Source organism: Panthera pardus, unplaced genomic scaffold (assembly GCF_024362965.1).
Source record: "Panthera pardus isolate Hobbes unplaced genomic scaffold, ASM2436296v1 HiC_scaffold_8, whole genome shotgun sequence".
NCBI classification, from domain to species: Eukaryota; Metazoa; Chordata; class Mammalia; order Carnivora; family Felidae; genus Panthera; species Panthera pardus.
Window position 1 is genome coordinate 97,519,882 of NW_026527013.1, and position 15,103 is coordinate 97,534,984.

At 38.4% G+C, this 15,103-nt stretch overlaps 1 protein-coding gene and 1 long non-coding RNA gene across 12 annotated transcripts in view; one reads left to right on the plus strand and one right to left on the minus strand.

Annotated features, from left to right (window-relative positions):
• LOC109263705 (uncharacterized) overlaps positions 1 to 1,499 on the minus strand; it is a 62,266-nt gene extending 60,767 nt beyond the window's left edge. The window contains exon 1 of the long non-coding RNA XR_002078347.2: positions 1,205 to 1,499. This is a non-coding gene — a long non-coding RNA (uncharacterized LOC109263705). The remainder of the gene's footprint in view (positions 1 to 1,204) is intronic.
• Positions 1,500 to 1,623: 124 nt separating this feature from the next.
• Positions 1,624 to 15,103, plus strand: part of CASD1 (CAS1 domain containing 1) — a 68,311-nt gene continuing 54,831 nt past the window's right edge. For 6 of the 11 annotated variants that reach the window (XR_002078343.2, XR_002078344.2, XR_002078342.2 and 3 more), the window contains exons 1-3: positions 1,637 to 2,079; positions 9,977 to 10,073; positions 10,862 to 10,982. Coding sequence is in view for 6 of the 11 variants with exons in the window: in XM_019443343.2 (XP_019298888.1) it covers positions 1,947 to 2,079; positions 9,977 to 10,073; positions 10,862 to 10,982 (351 nt within the window). In the remaining 5 variants the exon portion in view is untranslated. Of the gene's footprint in view, positions 2,080 to 9,976; positions 10,074 to 10,861; positions 10,983 to 15,103 lie in introns of all 11 variants that reach the window. The other 5 variants (XM_019443342.2, XR_002078346.2, XM_019443341.2 and 2 more) reach the window with 5 other exon arrangements.

The window sequence follows — 15,103 nt, forward strand, 5'->3', positions numbered from 1 at the left end:
GAAACTTACTGGTGGAAGGGAAACAGGAGAAAGGGAGAGTTTAAAGAAGACACAGAGAGAGGATGACTGACATAGGGATGACTGATGGAGTCATCAACACCCCAAGAAAGGGGGACAGGAAGAGATTCAGAGGAGAGGAGAGGGATTAGCTTTAAACTAGAGGGAAGGAAGAAAGAAGTCCACAAGCTATTTACAATATTTCAGAAAGCCTTCTGGAAATTGCAATTAAATAAAATGTCAAGTTTCTTTACTTTTGGCAGGCATTAAATCAACCCCGCAGGCTAACACTGGTTATCACACGCTGATCAGAAATTCTAATTTGCTGTTGATGACATCATAGAAATTTCTAGGATGTTATTGGTGGACCATATGCTGTTAGCAGAGTTACTTATCTGGTTTTTACAATATCAGATTTAATTCTTCCAGCATGTGATCAACCTTGGATCAGAAGAGTGACAGCCAAAATTAAGCGACCATTTCCAGGGAACAGTGCCTAGTGTTTGTACACTTATTTAACTTTATTGCTTATTAGCATTACATCCATGACAGTGATGTATGTGATTTCATTTAAGTGACAAAATCTTTCAAGATATGGGGTCCATGGATGAAAACATAATAAAAAGAGTCTTTGGATGAAAAGAATTGGGATGACAAGATCTCAATAGTCCCTTCAAACCTAACATTCTATAATTTTAAGAGGGGCTCATGAACACGAGTTCAGGAATGGCTAAATGGGAAAGAATACTTGAAAACACCCCAACTAACCAATGACTCACTTATACAAGGCAAGTAGATAGGGAAACAGTAAAAAACCATTCCCATCTGGGGGCAGCACAGGAGAGACCAAAAAAAAAAAAAAAAAAAAAAAAAAGTTGGGTGAGGGTAACAAGAGCTTAACAAAAGCAAAGGCATGCTTGCTTTATTGATAACCACAAAAACATTAACCATCTTTAGGAACAGGAATGATTAGTATGAACACACGTTTTAATGTTTGGCGTATCCACCTACTAACCTCACGTAAATACAAATGAAGACTGAGGATGTTTTCTCCCCGACACCTGCACTAACCTAGGTTCCTTCCGTACCTTGTACTCTGTACTTCAGTGTGCCTTTGCCCACTGGAACTGGGCAAACTGAGGAATTTTTTTAAGTTTCAAAAGAAATGGACCAAGAAAGTGAGTTTAAGAGTTGAAACTGGTCTTACCCGTGGGTTGAGTGCTAGGGCTATCAGCGGTTTCGACATCTGGCAAGCACCTACGATCAGCCAGACTGACCAGCTAGCTTGACCATAAGCCCCTGGGACGTCGCATCCAGCTGGGCAGGTTCAGGGGGGTAGAAAGGTCAGGAAAGGGTGCGTTGCGGAAGGAAGAAGTGGAATAATGTGTACTTTTCTTCCGTAACTGTAGTTCTGTTGCCCCAACCTAGACTCAGGTAGTGGCCAGTACGACAGGAGAAAGCCCCAGAGCTCGCTTTCCGGCTAGGTCGGACCCCTCGTTCCCTCTCCCCACATCCCCATGCCCCTGACGCTGCCGCCGCCCGCTGGCGCCCATGACCCGGTGACCCCAGAGGGCCATCAGGAGCCCGTGACCCCGGAGCACCGGGCATCCGGACCCCCCTCGCAGGCGCAGCCGCTATTAAGGCAGGAGGCTAAAGGGGAGGAGGAGGAAGGGGAGGAGACAGGCGTCCAGGGCGCCTGGGGAACCGCCACCGTCGAGCCGGGGTGGCGAGTCTGGGGGAAAGCCGCCGAGGCGGCCGCGGCCGAGGAGGGCCAGGTGGAGGCCCGGGGCGCCGCGGCGGCGGGGTCAGGCTCCCCGGCGGGAGGCGCGGGTGGCGGCCGCGGGAGCTGGCGGCGGCTCCTAGCCTGGCTGCGGCGGCCGCCCCAGTGCTGCCCCTGTGCGGCGCCCCTTCCTCGCTCCGCCGCGCACTGTTGTCATGGAGGAACCAAGATGGCGGCTCTGGCCTACAACCTGGGCAAGCGGGAGATCAACCACTACTTCAGCGTGAGGAGCGCCAAGGTGCTGGCGCTGGTGGCCGTGCTGCTCCTCGCAGCGTGCCACCTCGCCTCCCGCCGCTACCGAGGTGAGCGGGCCCTCCCCCTGCCCGGGCCGGCCGGGGGAGGAGGCGACGCGGCGGCTGGAGGCCGCCCCCCTCGCCCAACACACGCCCACGCTCACGCGTTCGCCCGCCCGCCCGCGCGCCGGGCCGGCGGGGGAGGCGGTGGCCCCACGTGCCCCCAGGTGGCCCCGGCGGCGGGCCGGGCGCCCGAGGCCTAGTGAGCGGACTCCAGTGAGGGCCGCCCCTGGACTTGGGCCCGTGGTCCTGGCCCCCCCCGAGCCGCCCAGCGCTGCGGTCGGGCAGCCGACCCGGGTCTGGCCCGAGTTGCTGCCGGGGTCCGAGCACCAGCGCGAGCTGGGCCGAGGTAGTCGCGCCAGGCCCGGGGCTCGAGTGCAGGAGGGAGGCCCCGCGGCCCTCGGGGCGGGGGGGGGGGGGGGGGGGGACTAGCCCGGGCCGCCGAAGGCGGAGGCCGCCCTGCAAGGGGACACCTCTGCCCGGAGTTGGGGTCGTCGATTTCTGCGCCCTAGGGGTCTGGCTCTTTCGCCTTTGTTTAATCCGGCCTCTGCCCTGTACGGCTAAGCCGAGCTGTTGTTGGACAGCGGCAGGGGCCGCCCCATTTTCCTCTGCCGCGGGGGCGACAGCTGGCAAAGGATGCCCTTGGCCAAATGGAGGAGGTGTCACCCAGCCTCCGTGATTCAGAAACGTTTAAAGGGTTCTGATTGCACACTTTTTACAAATTAAAGACAGTGGGGCAGATATTTGAAGTTCTGGCTTGACAGGAGTCGAGGTGGGCAGGGAAATTAACGTTGGAAGCAGTTTGCAAAGAGGCCTTCAATGTGGGTTTTGAAATTGGTGTAAAGGGGGAAAGGAAATAGGACCTCCGTATTTCAGAACGAACTATCTTTCAGTAATCAAGGGGTATTTACTTGTCCTTGTTGATTGATTTTTTTTTTTTTTAGTTTTGTGTTAAAATGCCACTAGGAGAGAGGCTGACAAGCTGAGGGAAATTAATAATGATAGGATCTCTTATTTTTGGCTCTTAGTATTATCGAAACCATTATCTGGACAGCTCTTGGTGACTGTGAGATTAATTGGTCAAGATGTAATGTGTAATGGACAGGTGCACATTTAACGCTGTTCCCATTTAACTTCACACCACTTTGGCAAAATATCCAGTAAACCAGGTACAGGAATCTGAGCTCTGTTTTCATCCCAGGAGATCTTTCAAAGTGTAGGACATTTTGATCAGTTTTGCTGCCTTGTGTTCTCCAATTCTTGAGGATTAAAAATCTTATACTCTAGTACCATAATGGACGAATAGGTCTTTATATGAATGCACTAAATCGATTTTAAAAGATAAATTCTTTATACCCTTTGGCCTTTTCCCTTCAGCCTCCTATAGATCACAGCCATGTGATCTGGCCGGGCTTTGGTTCATCTGCAGTGGCTGTAACAGAAGTCAGACACTTTGATGTACAAAATAAAACTAATGTTTTATAGTGTCGATGCATTAATTTGTGGTCATTTTGAAGAAAAATTTTTAACTACTATTAATCATTTTATGTTAGTTTGGTATAAGACGACAGTAATCTAACTCGATCTTGTCTATAAGATGACAGTACTCTAACTCGATTTTGTCTCTGTGATGGTGGTGAAGGTAAATGTTGTAACTGATGCTATAGTGGGAAAAGTAAACATCTAGTCCCCCCTCCCTTTTTTTATATTGTGGTTTATCTTTTGATAAGCTTGGATGATTATTATATTTAGATTATATATTTCATCCTTTCAAAATCTGTCATCAGAAGGGAAAATAGAATGTCAGATGGAACCTTATGAGTCAGTGTGGCAATCTGGGGTTGTTTATAAAGCCTCCTGCAGAAGCTAGTCATCAGCTTCTGTAGGTGCTTCAGTGCCTTGAATGTGAAGCAGTACACCTGGTGTGTGTACTTGCCCAGACTGAATGTCAAAAACTTGAGCCAGAGACTGTTTGGGAGGAATAATGATCATACCAGGAAGTTTTTAGACATCCTCATGCTTTGGCAGTGTCAAACTGAGTGAAATGTAGCGCCCTTGACACAAAGATGTCCCTACGCTTGAATCACAATATCATAAATCTTTAAAAATAAGTAAGGACCTTATATTAGATACAGAGGTTTAGGCTTTATATTAAAAAGTGCACTGTGTCGGTATGAGTTTGCCTCAGGCAAGGTAGAGTGAATACAGTTTGAATATATATATACAAACTATAGGAAGTAAAGAAAGCATTATATACAACAGAAAGTAAAGCTTGGCAAACACCACGTGATAACATTGAGTACTTGTTATATGTCAATCACTGTTCTACTCAGGGTTTTACATGTTGATCTTCTTTTGTCCTTCCAGCCATTCTATGAAGTAGATAAATTATCATATATCATTCCTCCCCACCCCCACCCCCCATTTTTGACATCTCTGTAATCAGGATGAATTTTTAAAACTTTGTTGCAGGTCAAAGTTTAATTGATAGCATTTTTCTAGTGTTACATAAAATAATGATGTGTCTATATTATAATCAGTCGTCTTAGATCCAGCGAATTACAGTATTATTTACATTGTAAAGATGAGGCATGAGGGGTTAAGTTGCCTAAGGACACACAATTAGTCAGTGACTGAGCTAGGATTTACAACCCAGTTAGTTAGTCTGCCTCATGCCATTAGGTTATAGACTGCCTTTCTCAGAGCTTCTTAGGCAGTGGTGATGTATAGAAGATGGAGTGAGAAAGCATTTTCCAGAGGGAAATGGGTTAAATCATTTAGAAACACTAATTCAGCCTCACAGTACCAGCCAAGAGTTTTCCCCTTCTTTTTCCAGTAAAATAATTTTCTGAAAGTTGCATGTGTACAACTTCAGAATCTGACCAGCTTACTTTTTATTACCTATGTTTATCTTTTTCCTTCTTCTAAACTTCAGGCTCACAGTCTAAATATGCTTTTCCCTTTTACATATGTCAGATACCTGATTTTCTCTGCTTGCAGTGACCCCCCTCCTTAAAACAGTACAGATTTTTCTTTTTTAGGGTCTTTCTTTTTTAGGGTCTGGTTCAAATGTCACCACCACAGAAGTAAGAATTAACAATTCAGTGTTTCTATAGAAGTTAGTACATACTTATGTTATATTGTAATAATTTGTATCCATCTCCCCCACACAAACTATAAGCCTCCAAGGGTATTTTATTCATCTTTAAATCATCAGAGTTTAACACACATTAGAAACTCCATAAACAATAACTGCATAAATAGATTTTCGAAGTCCTTATTTTTCTTATTTTTTGAAGTCCTATTTTTCTCCTTTCATTTGGTTCTTTTGTTTTTTTATTATTTTTTTTTATTTTAAATGTTTTTATTTCTTTTTGAAAGAGAGCAAGACAAAATGTGAGCAGGGAAGAGGTAGAGAGGGAAACACAGAATCCGAAGCAAGCTCCAGGCTCTGAGCTGGCAACACAGAGCCCGACGTGGGGCTCGAACTCACGAACCGTGAGATCATGACCTGAGCTGCAGTTGGGCGCTCAACCGACTCAGCCACCCAGGGGCCCCTGGTTCTTTTGGCTTTAATTGAATTTCATGTTCTAATAGCATGTTCTGATCTCAACTTTACAAAATAGAGGGGTTTTTTTCATTATTAATATTTTTATATAAAATATAGAAACGTTTTAAAAAATAACCCTATTAACTATATGTTTTTTAAATATTCTCAATTTCTAAAGTTACTAAATCACAAAATGTCCATTTCTATTGTGATTATAGATTAAAAACATCATTTCTGTGACAAGAGGCCAGTATCAATAGCCTTAAGGGTAATTCCAATCTGGACAATTTTTAATTTTTTAATTGATAAAGTAAACTTGTCTCAAATGCTTTAAGTTTGTTGAAATCTAATTCCTTTCTGTCACCAGGCCTATTAAATGCAAGTATTAAGTATTATTGCATGTTTTGGAGAAAAGTGAGTTCAAAGCTTCCGAATTTTAAGAAAGAAGCAACTCTAGGTCTCTTAGCCTTTTCTTTCTTTGCCAGAAAGATCCTGATCTATAAGATGCCACTTGTAATGTAGGCATTCCTAGTTTGTCAAAAGAAAAATGTAAACAGTGATTTTTTAGCACAGACCAAAGTGTAACCTTGCTGAATTTTAGGCAAACAAAATATTTTACAAATCATATTAAAAACTTTATGATCTAATATTTTCATGGTTGGTAGTAATAAACAGATAGCTTTGGTAGGATGATTCAGCCAGTCTAAAGGTGCAGTGTGCCAGAGATATTCTATTCAAAGGAAAATATAAGCTACAGTTTATTTAGCATGTTAGATATTTTCTTTAGCAGTTACATTTGTTTTTCGGCTTTTTAAAAATTTGTCTTTTTACTTATTTTGTTTGCTTTTAGTATCTTTCTAACATAGAAAAATCATGTATAAAAACCCAAGACTTTAGATTGACAAACCAGAATGCTTATGGTTAAGGTAATAGAATGAAGAGGAAGACACAGCCATTCATCTAGATAATCTAGTATTGGAGATAGCTGAAGTAGATAATTCTTTCCCTTTAGTTGTTTTTGTTTGTTTGTTTTTTGTTTGTTTTTATCGTGTTCCTAGCTTGATTTATCTGAGCACTTGGCAACTTGCATCTCACACTGGTTGTTTTAAAGCAGCTATCAAAATTATATGAGGCAATTGAAAATAATGACTGGGATTTTTTGTTTTCTTTTGTTTGGAGGTTTTTCTGGGTCAGTTTTGACGGGGAAGTATGTGCCAGCAGATATTTACATATACTTAGTATGCATAATGAAGATGTGGCATGTTAACTTATTTTAACATCTAGATTACATTTAGTGATTTGATCCAAAAGTATTTCCTTCTCAGTAAAAGAGAACTTGTGTTTGAGTGTGGAATTTTGTGGGAGTTTTCTTTTCTAAATTAGGTTAATTTATTTTCAGATGATAATAGTAGTTATTATCACCAGTATTTTTATTGTTTTCCTGACAAGTATAAAAAAAAGTCTCTTGCCTTTTCAGTTGCCTGGTTAGTTCTTTTGCTTTTCTATAATTCTTTATATTAGAGTCTCTCTATTAAAATAGCAGTGCAGTTTCTGTCTTCTGACTGAGCCTTAACTGATATAATACAGAGAGTATTAATGTCAGATACAAGGATTACTAAAAAAAAAAAAAAAAAAATTGCATCATAAAATATATTAAGAAGAGTTATCACCAACTAGCATTCGTTAGCAAATTAGAACTTTCTTTCCTGGAAAGACTAGTAGTCTCTAAAGAACTATGTTTATAGTGTCTTTTGGTTAGTGACAGCTTCAAATCTGTTTTGCTGTTTTTTTGTTTTTGTTTTTTGTTTTTTTGTTTTCTAGTTTGGGTTCATCAGTTGAGAGCTGTTATTTCCCACTGGCTGAACTACTGAAAAACAATGTGTGAGTAGTAGTATCGAGGAAGAAAAGAACTTTGCATTTTAAAACACATTTTCTGGTGGAGAAAGACTGGTTATTTTAAGATGTTTTGGTCTGGTACTTCCATCTCCACAAAACTATGTTGATAATTCATATAGATGGTTAACAATAACAATCCCACATACTGTAGATTGGCCAGGGTGTGTTTCTGTTTAAAGTTCTACTAACACACAAAAATCAAATAACAACAACAAAAAAAAAAAAAAAAAAAGGAAGGGAGAAAGAAAGGGAAGAAAAAGTGCACAGAATTAATACCGAGTTATTTGCAACTTTTTATAACTTTTTTAGAAAATAGATGATACTAACTTTTTACTTAGTTTATAAATATTTAAAGAGGTAGAAATGTTGCAAATATGGAATTTCCATTCTAATTTTAAACATTTACTAGATTTTTTTTTAAGTTTATTTGTTTTGAGAGAGCAGGGTACAGAGGCAGAGAGAGGGAGAGAATCCCAAGCAGTCTCCGCACTGTCAGCTCAGAGCCTGTCATGGGGCTCGATCCCACAAACTGTGAAATCATGACCTGAGCCAAAATCAAGAGTTGGACACCCAACCCACTGAGCTAACTAGGCACCCCTTTACTAGATTTTTAATAGTATTTTACTGTAGAACCATTATAAAAGAATATAGCAGAAGGATTTTTTTGTTTGTTTGTTTTATTATTTTAGAGAGAGAGAGTGCAACCTGGGAGAGAGGGGCAGAGGGAGAGAGAGAATCCCAATCAGGCTCCACTCTCAGATTGGAGCCGCACGCAGGGCTCCATCCCACAGCCCTGGGACCATGACCTGAGCTGAAATCAAGAGTTGGATTCTCAACTGACTAACCACCCAGACGCGCCCAGATGGATGTTTTTAGAAAAATAACTTGTGTGTTCCTATAGTCTTTTCTTTACTCCTTCTTGATTATTTATGTAGCTTAATTTTGTTTTTGAGAACTAGAATTAGTTTTTAATAATTGGAAAAAATTAAGAACTGATTATTTATAGTTTCCTTAGAGAGGTTATTAAAAAAATTTTGAAATACAAAACAAAAAACCTGCGCAGCCTACATATACAAAATTGCAAAATATACATATTGCAAAATTTTAATAATTGATATTCTGCTTTCCTTATCCAGTTTTCTACCAACACTACAATGCAGTATTTTCACTTTCCCTTCCTGCTCTATTTTAGAATTTATGACACTGAAATAACAACACTTTCATTATTTATGCATACCTGTCTTGTATTTGTATCACCTTTTATCTGTATATTGACCAGATAAATGGATAACCAGACTGAGAAGAAAGATGTGTTCTTCCACTTTAAATATCTTTGGGTTTTCTCTTTCTCCACCCTGAGTGATTCAGTATCATTTTTGTTCTGTAGAGTTTCGTTATCCTGACCTTAACGGTCTGTGAAACAAATAGAGCTTGCTGATGACTCTTCATAAAGAACCAGAGATTAATTTAAATAATATGTGATTTAATTATATTATTCGAAATGTCTCATTTTTTCCCTTATCCATTTGACGTATTTGGACTTTTTTAATGTTTCCAACTCCCTTTTAAACTCCTTCAGTCATTTCAGTTAGTGTATGATAAAATGGCCATGGGAAATAGGGTGACCACCTCCCCACTTACATAGGACTGAGAGTTTCCAAGATGTGGAACTTTCAGTGTGAAACTGTGATAGTCCCAACCAATCTGGGAGGAGCTGGTTGGACAACGGAAAAGAAGGGGAGAACGTTAAGAGAGGTAGACAGGCTGAATATTAAAAACTAAAGTCTGCATTTGTTGTTGATACTGATCCTATGTACCTTCAGCCACCATGTAGCTAAAATAGTTTTATGTTACTTTGTAAATTATAAAAGGATGAAGTTTTAGTGACCTCAATAAGAAGTTCTTGAATAAATCCTTTTCTCTGTTTCCACATTTACAGAATAGGGATAGCATACTTCCTCACAGGAAAGTCGTGGAAATCAGGGAGTTGGTTTAAAAAATATTTTAATTACTGTATTTCCAGATGTGCAAATGCACCATACGTTGTAATAGTTGAATAGGAAGACATTTCCAAAGTCTTCTCTCTTATTCCTTAAACTCTTCTTTCCCAACTAGGAGTGGTAAGCAGGTTTAAGGGCTAGTTTGAGGTTGAGATGATGTCCCTAGAAAGAGAACCTGAAGCAGAAGGCACTGCCAAAGCAGTGAATGTAGCATTTGAGAATTAGGAGTCTCTTCTATCTTCTATAGTGAAGTATCTGTCATCAGTGGTTCTTCTCCTCCTGAATATTAATGTATTAATATTTACTATGCTTCTCAGGGATGTATAAATAATGTATCGAGAAGGTACAGTGAAGCATAGAAAACTATGCTTTCTGATCTCAGAGAGCTTACATGGGGTCAGATAATCAATGTACAAAAATATAACTATTGTTTACAATATTGTTTGTTTAACTGTTACAGGCAATGATTCATGTGAATACCTTCTCTCAAGTGGCAGATTTCTTGGAGAGAAAGTTTGGCAACCTCACAGTTGCATGATGCATAAATACAAAATCAGGTAAGTTTTCTTACTTCGTTGTTTTTTTCTTTTCTCAGATAGGTCTTTTTTTTTTTTAATGTTTATTTATTTATTTTTGAGAGAGAAAGAGCACATGCATGAGTGGAGGAGGGGCAAAGAGTGAGGGAGATACAGAATCTGAAGCGGGCTCCAGGCTCAAGGCTGTCAGTGCAGAGCCAGACATGGGGCTCAAACTCATGAACCATGAGGTCATGACCTGAGCTGAAATCAAGAGTCAGACGCTTAACTGACTGGGCCACCTGGCACCTCTCTAGGATAGGTTTTAATAACGAGTGGAGAAAGGTTGATGAAGCAAAGGAAATACTACATGGTACTTCTCCATATGATGGTAGAGAATTGCCAACAGAGTGTGGAGGTTGGGGTGAGTCCAAATGAAGATTCCTGCCAAAAGCATTAGGGGAAGAATTTTCTCCAAGCTTCTTTATCTCAGGTCAGAGATAATCAGGCCCAAGGCAATAAATAGCCCTTGAGAGAAGGACTCTAGCTTTAGGACCTGGATAGCTACCTTGTCGAGTTATTCTGAGATAATGGATATAAAGCACTTAACATACTTAGAGTACATATTAAACACTTAATAAATGGGGGCTGTGAGTATTGAGAGTTAGTTGATCATCCATGGGCTGGTTGATTAAACAAACCTAGCCACCTATTTCTAAAGCAACGTGAACTATATGTATAATAATCCTGCACTACTTCACAAACTGTGCTTTGAAATGCCAACATGCTGATTTTACTTATTGTAATTAATGTTTCTTTGTTGATTTCAGTGAAGCAAAGAACTGTCTTGTAGATAAACATATTGCATTTATTGGAGATTCCAGAATTCGTCAGTTGTTTTATTCTTTTGTAAAAATAATTAATCCCCAATTCAAAGAAGAAGGAAATAAGGTAAAACTTACCTATTTTCTTTATTGTTTTAGAGGTTAACCACCTGAATAGTTATAGGAGGAATGTGTCTTTTCATAATAACAAAAAGAGTGATAAAAGTTTTATTACTTTGGTTTTGGGAAAGGTGGAAGGAAAAAGGGACGATGGGGAATATCATAGAGAACATAATGAGGAACATAAGAAAAGTGGTGGCAACGGATTAGTAAACCTTTTATTACCTGAAACTTCTAATTTTCAGAAATGATAAGTTCTTTCAATGGAAATTTTTTTGAGAATTCCTTACAACAAAAACTAAGAGCAAATATCCCTTATTCTTCTTTTCATATCTGCCATATTTCTTTTCAGTCTCTTTAAAATAATAATCTTGTAATCTTTTAGCATGTCTTATGTCTTGTTTCCACCACTTATCATAATTCATGGTATTATTATATAATCAATGTAAGTTTCATCATAATGGCAACATGTTATTGAATGGATATGATGTAATATATAATTTTCTTTTTTCTTCTTGTACTTTTGTATTTTTTTTTACTTTTGCAATTTAAGAAGGGACATTCTCAATTACATCTTTGTGTGAAAACTTTGCTTTTTAAATTATTTCTGTAGATGGAATCCCTGCAATGCAAATATTAGGTTAAAGAATCCAGTTTAAAAAATATTGATTATATTGCTAAACTATTTTCATTTATACTCTTATTGGCAATGCCCATCAGGACATAATTTTCTGCAACTGTACTGGCACTGGGCAATTATGCTATATAATTAAAACAACAATGCAACAAATATCTGCTACTTTTATAGAAAATTTCTGATTTTATTTTTTAAAATTTATTTATTTATTTATTTATTTATTTATTTTAACGTTTATTTATTTTTGAGACAGAGAGAGACAGAGCATGAACGGGGGAGGGGCAGAGAGAGAGGGAGACACAGAATCTGAAGCAGGCTCCGGGCTCTGAGCCATCAGCCCAGAGCCCGACGATGCGGGGCTCGAACTCACGGACAGTGAGATCGTGACCTGAGCTGAAGTCGGACGCTTAACCGACTGAGCCACTCAGGCGCCCCGAAAATTTCTGATTTTAAAAATATATCTTTGAAAACTAGCAAGAATGGATCTCTCTCTATATATATATTTGTTAATTAATTTGTTGATTAGTTAATATTTTATGAATCATCATACCTTTCTTTTTATACATTTTTTAAGTGATCCAAAGTTCGAATCCCTGTCTTCAGCTGTGTATGATTGGGAGTGGGCAATAGCAAGGAGAGAAAAGTGAAATGCAAGAAAGTTCAGAATTTTAGGGGGAATAGCTCATGATTTTATGATGAAAATCTGCCTGTTCACCTCAACTTGCCCTGTGGTAAGGAGTTAAAAAATTAGGGACTTCACAGCTAAACATCTAGCCACATAGTAATGATAGTAGTGGGTGCTAAATTCCTTGGGAACTGTTCTTTGTGAGAAGAATCCATCAGCTATTAGAAATTTTGTCCACTAGAAAAGGCTAGTATAGATTTTAAATCTGCATAATGGAAAATGATAAAGTCAATTTTTCATTTAATTTGGTATCTGTAAATGTATTTTTCATGGGTAATTATATACATAAAATTATATAGAAAATTGGAACTATTGAATTCTATGAGATTATCACAATTTAAGGTAAAAAAACTTAAGTGAACTTCTAAAAAGTAGAGAGATTTCTGACTTCAAAGAAACACTTTTAGTATTTCTAGGCACAGAATAGTGTGAATTTCTGAAAATTGGAATAATAGATTTGGCAACAATTAGTTGATAAAAACTATAATGGTTTAGTTTATAGCCCAAAGTGGGCATAATATGGTATATTGTTTCTGAGCCCTAGTTATAACACCTAGGTTTCCAATTTTCATTGTTTAGAGGTGCCCGGTTAACCCACAATTATCAAACCAGATACATTTAAGTGTATATGCATTCTAAAAAGAAACAAAGACAGTTTGTCGTAGACATTTACTGAGAAACTAGTTCAAATTGCTAGTGGAGCATTTGCCAAAATGTATTTTACTTAGTTCTCTTGTCTCTGAACACCTTGAAGACAGAGATTATATATTATCATTGTTATTTTTTAAATACATGTCTTATGCCTCACCCAGTCTGGCACATTGTATAAGCTGATTATTATTATTATTATTGTTTTAGCCTCGGTGTGGGTTAGTTTGGGTAGAAGTATTGAAGATGGTTCTTTGTTTGAATTTTTTTCTTTTCTGTGTTGAGGCAAAAATAATTTTATTTTATTTATTTATTTTTTTAAAGTTGATTCATTTTTGAAAGACAGAGAATGACCAGGGGAAGGGCAAAAGGAGAGGGAGACACAGAATCTGAAGCAGGCTCCAGGCTCTGAGCTGTCAGCACAGAGCTGGATGCTGGACTCTAACCCACAAACCATGAGATTGTGACCCGAGCTGAAGTCGGAAGCTTAAATGACTGAGCCATCCAGGCGCCACAAGGCAAAAAGAATTTTAAAGAAGCTATAGAGCAGGACTTTTTTCAAATTCTATTTTGTAGATTAGTTCTGTAGAAGCCGTGGTCAAATAAGTTTGGGCAGCACTAGATGTTATATCCCCTTTTCAATGATTTTAATTTAGGCTAGGATGTTAAAAACTTGGACGTCTTGCAGTAAAACAACAACGACAACAACAGCAAAACTGTGTTGCTTTCAGCTGGAGGGCAAACTAGATACTCTGGGGGCCCCTTCTACCTCAAACTAACTAGATCCTAGATTTAAAAAAAAAAACAAAAAACTTGTTGATGTGTTTCTAGACTTTGAGGAAATGGGACACACTCCCCCCAAAAGGAACAAACTATGATTCAAACCAGAGATGGGAACAATAATAGTAGGTACTCAGTAGGGGTTCAGGCTGACCTGAAGACAGATGCCAAAGGCTGCAGTAGAAAACTAAGCTTTGGGCCAGCATATTTCTCAGTAGTAATATTGGAAGCCAGAAGACACTAGAATAATAGCTTTAAACTTCTGACAGAAAGTAAATTTCAACCTCGAATTGTATTGTGTATCTAGCATACAATGTCTATTCTTGAAATTTAGAACATTTTCAGATAAACAAAAGTGATGAGGGTTTACTGCTAGATAGACTTACAGTAAAGGACTTTTTAAAGGGTAAACTTCAGGAAGAAAGGAAATAATTCAGAAAAAAATGATCTGAAATGTAAGAAGCAGTGGTTAAATAAAATCCTAAACAGGTAAATCTAAACAAACACTGTCTATATAAAATAATAATTCTTTTTTACATTTTACAAAAAGACTGTATTAAAGAACTAGCCAATAATAGCTTGTAAATCAGAGGGAGATGGTCAGTTTTCTAATGTCCTCTTTACTCTCTTACTTCAGAACTTAAGTTAAAGATGATAGTAAAATTTCAAGAGCAAAGAATAAAGGAATTAGGATGTGTGAATTCCAAACCAGAAGAACAAAAAAATTAAAACCAAACTCATCTAATGCCAAATATATGTGCCATACATACATACACATGCACACACACATATATGCTCACACACATACATTCATATGTATATATACAAAAATATATGTACATGTGAAAATCAGTGTTTATATATATTCCACATATATAAAAAAACCTATGTATGTGTGAGGGAGCTAGAAATCAAAAAGTAAAATGGTAGAAACATTTATAATCAAAATAAGGGTAGCAGTCTAAACTTGCCTACCAAACAGATTTTCAGATTGGTTTTTAAAAGAACTTTCTGCTGCTTCAAAATACATACCTAAAACAAAAGGATATGGAAGGTTGTAATTAAAAATGAGAAAAGATTTATTAGACAAATACTTATTAAAGAAAGATAAGTCATATTAATGTGAGACAATAGATGGTAAGGCAAAAAGTATTATCAGGGATACAGATACGTTTTAATGACAAAAGTTTCAAATCCTAAGATTTTAAACTCATGCACATGAAATAAATTAACCTTAAAATGTATAAAGCAAAATTAATGTGATTACAGTGAGGAGTTGGCAAATCCTTCATCAAAGTGAGAGAATTGCTCACTGCTCATGCATTTAATGATAGGACAAGCAAAATTACTAAGCATATCTGATTTTATGAACTTACAG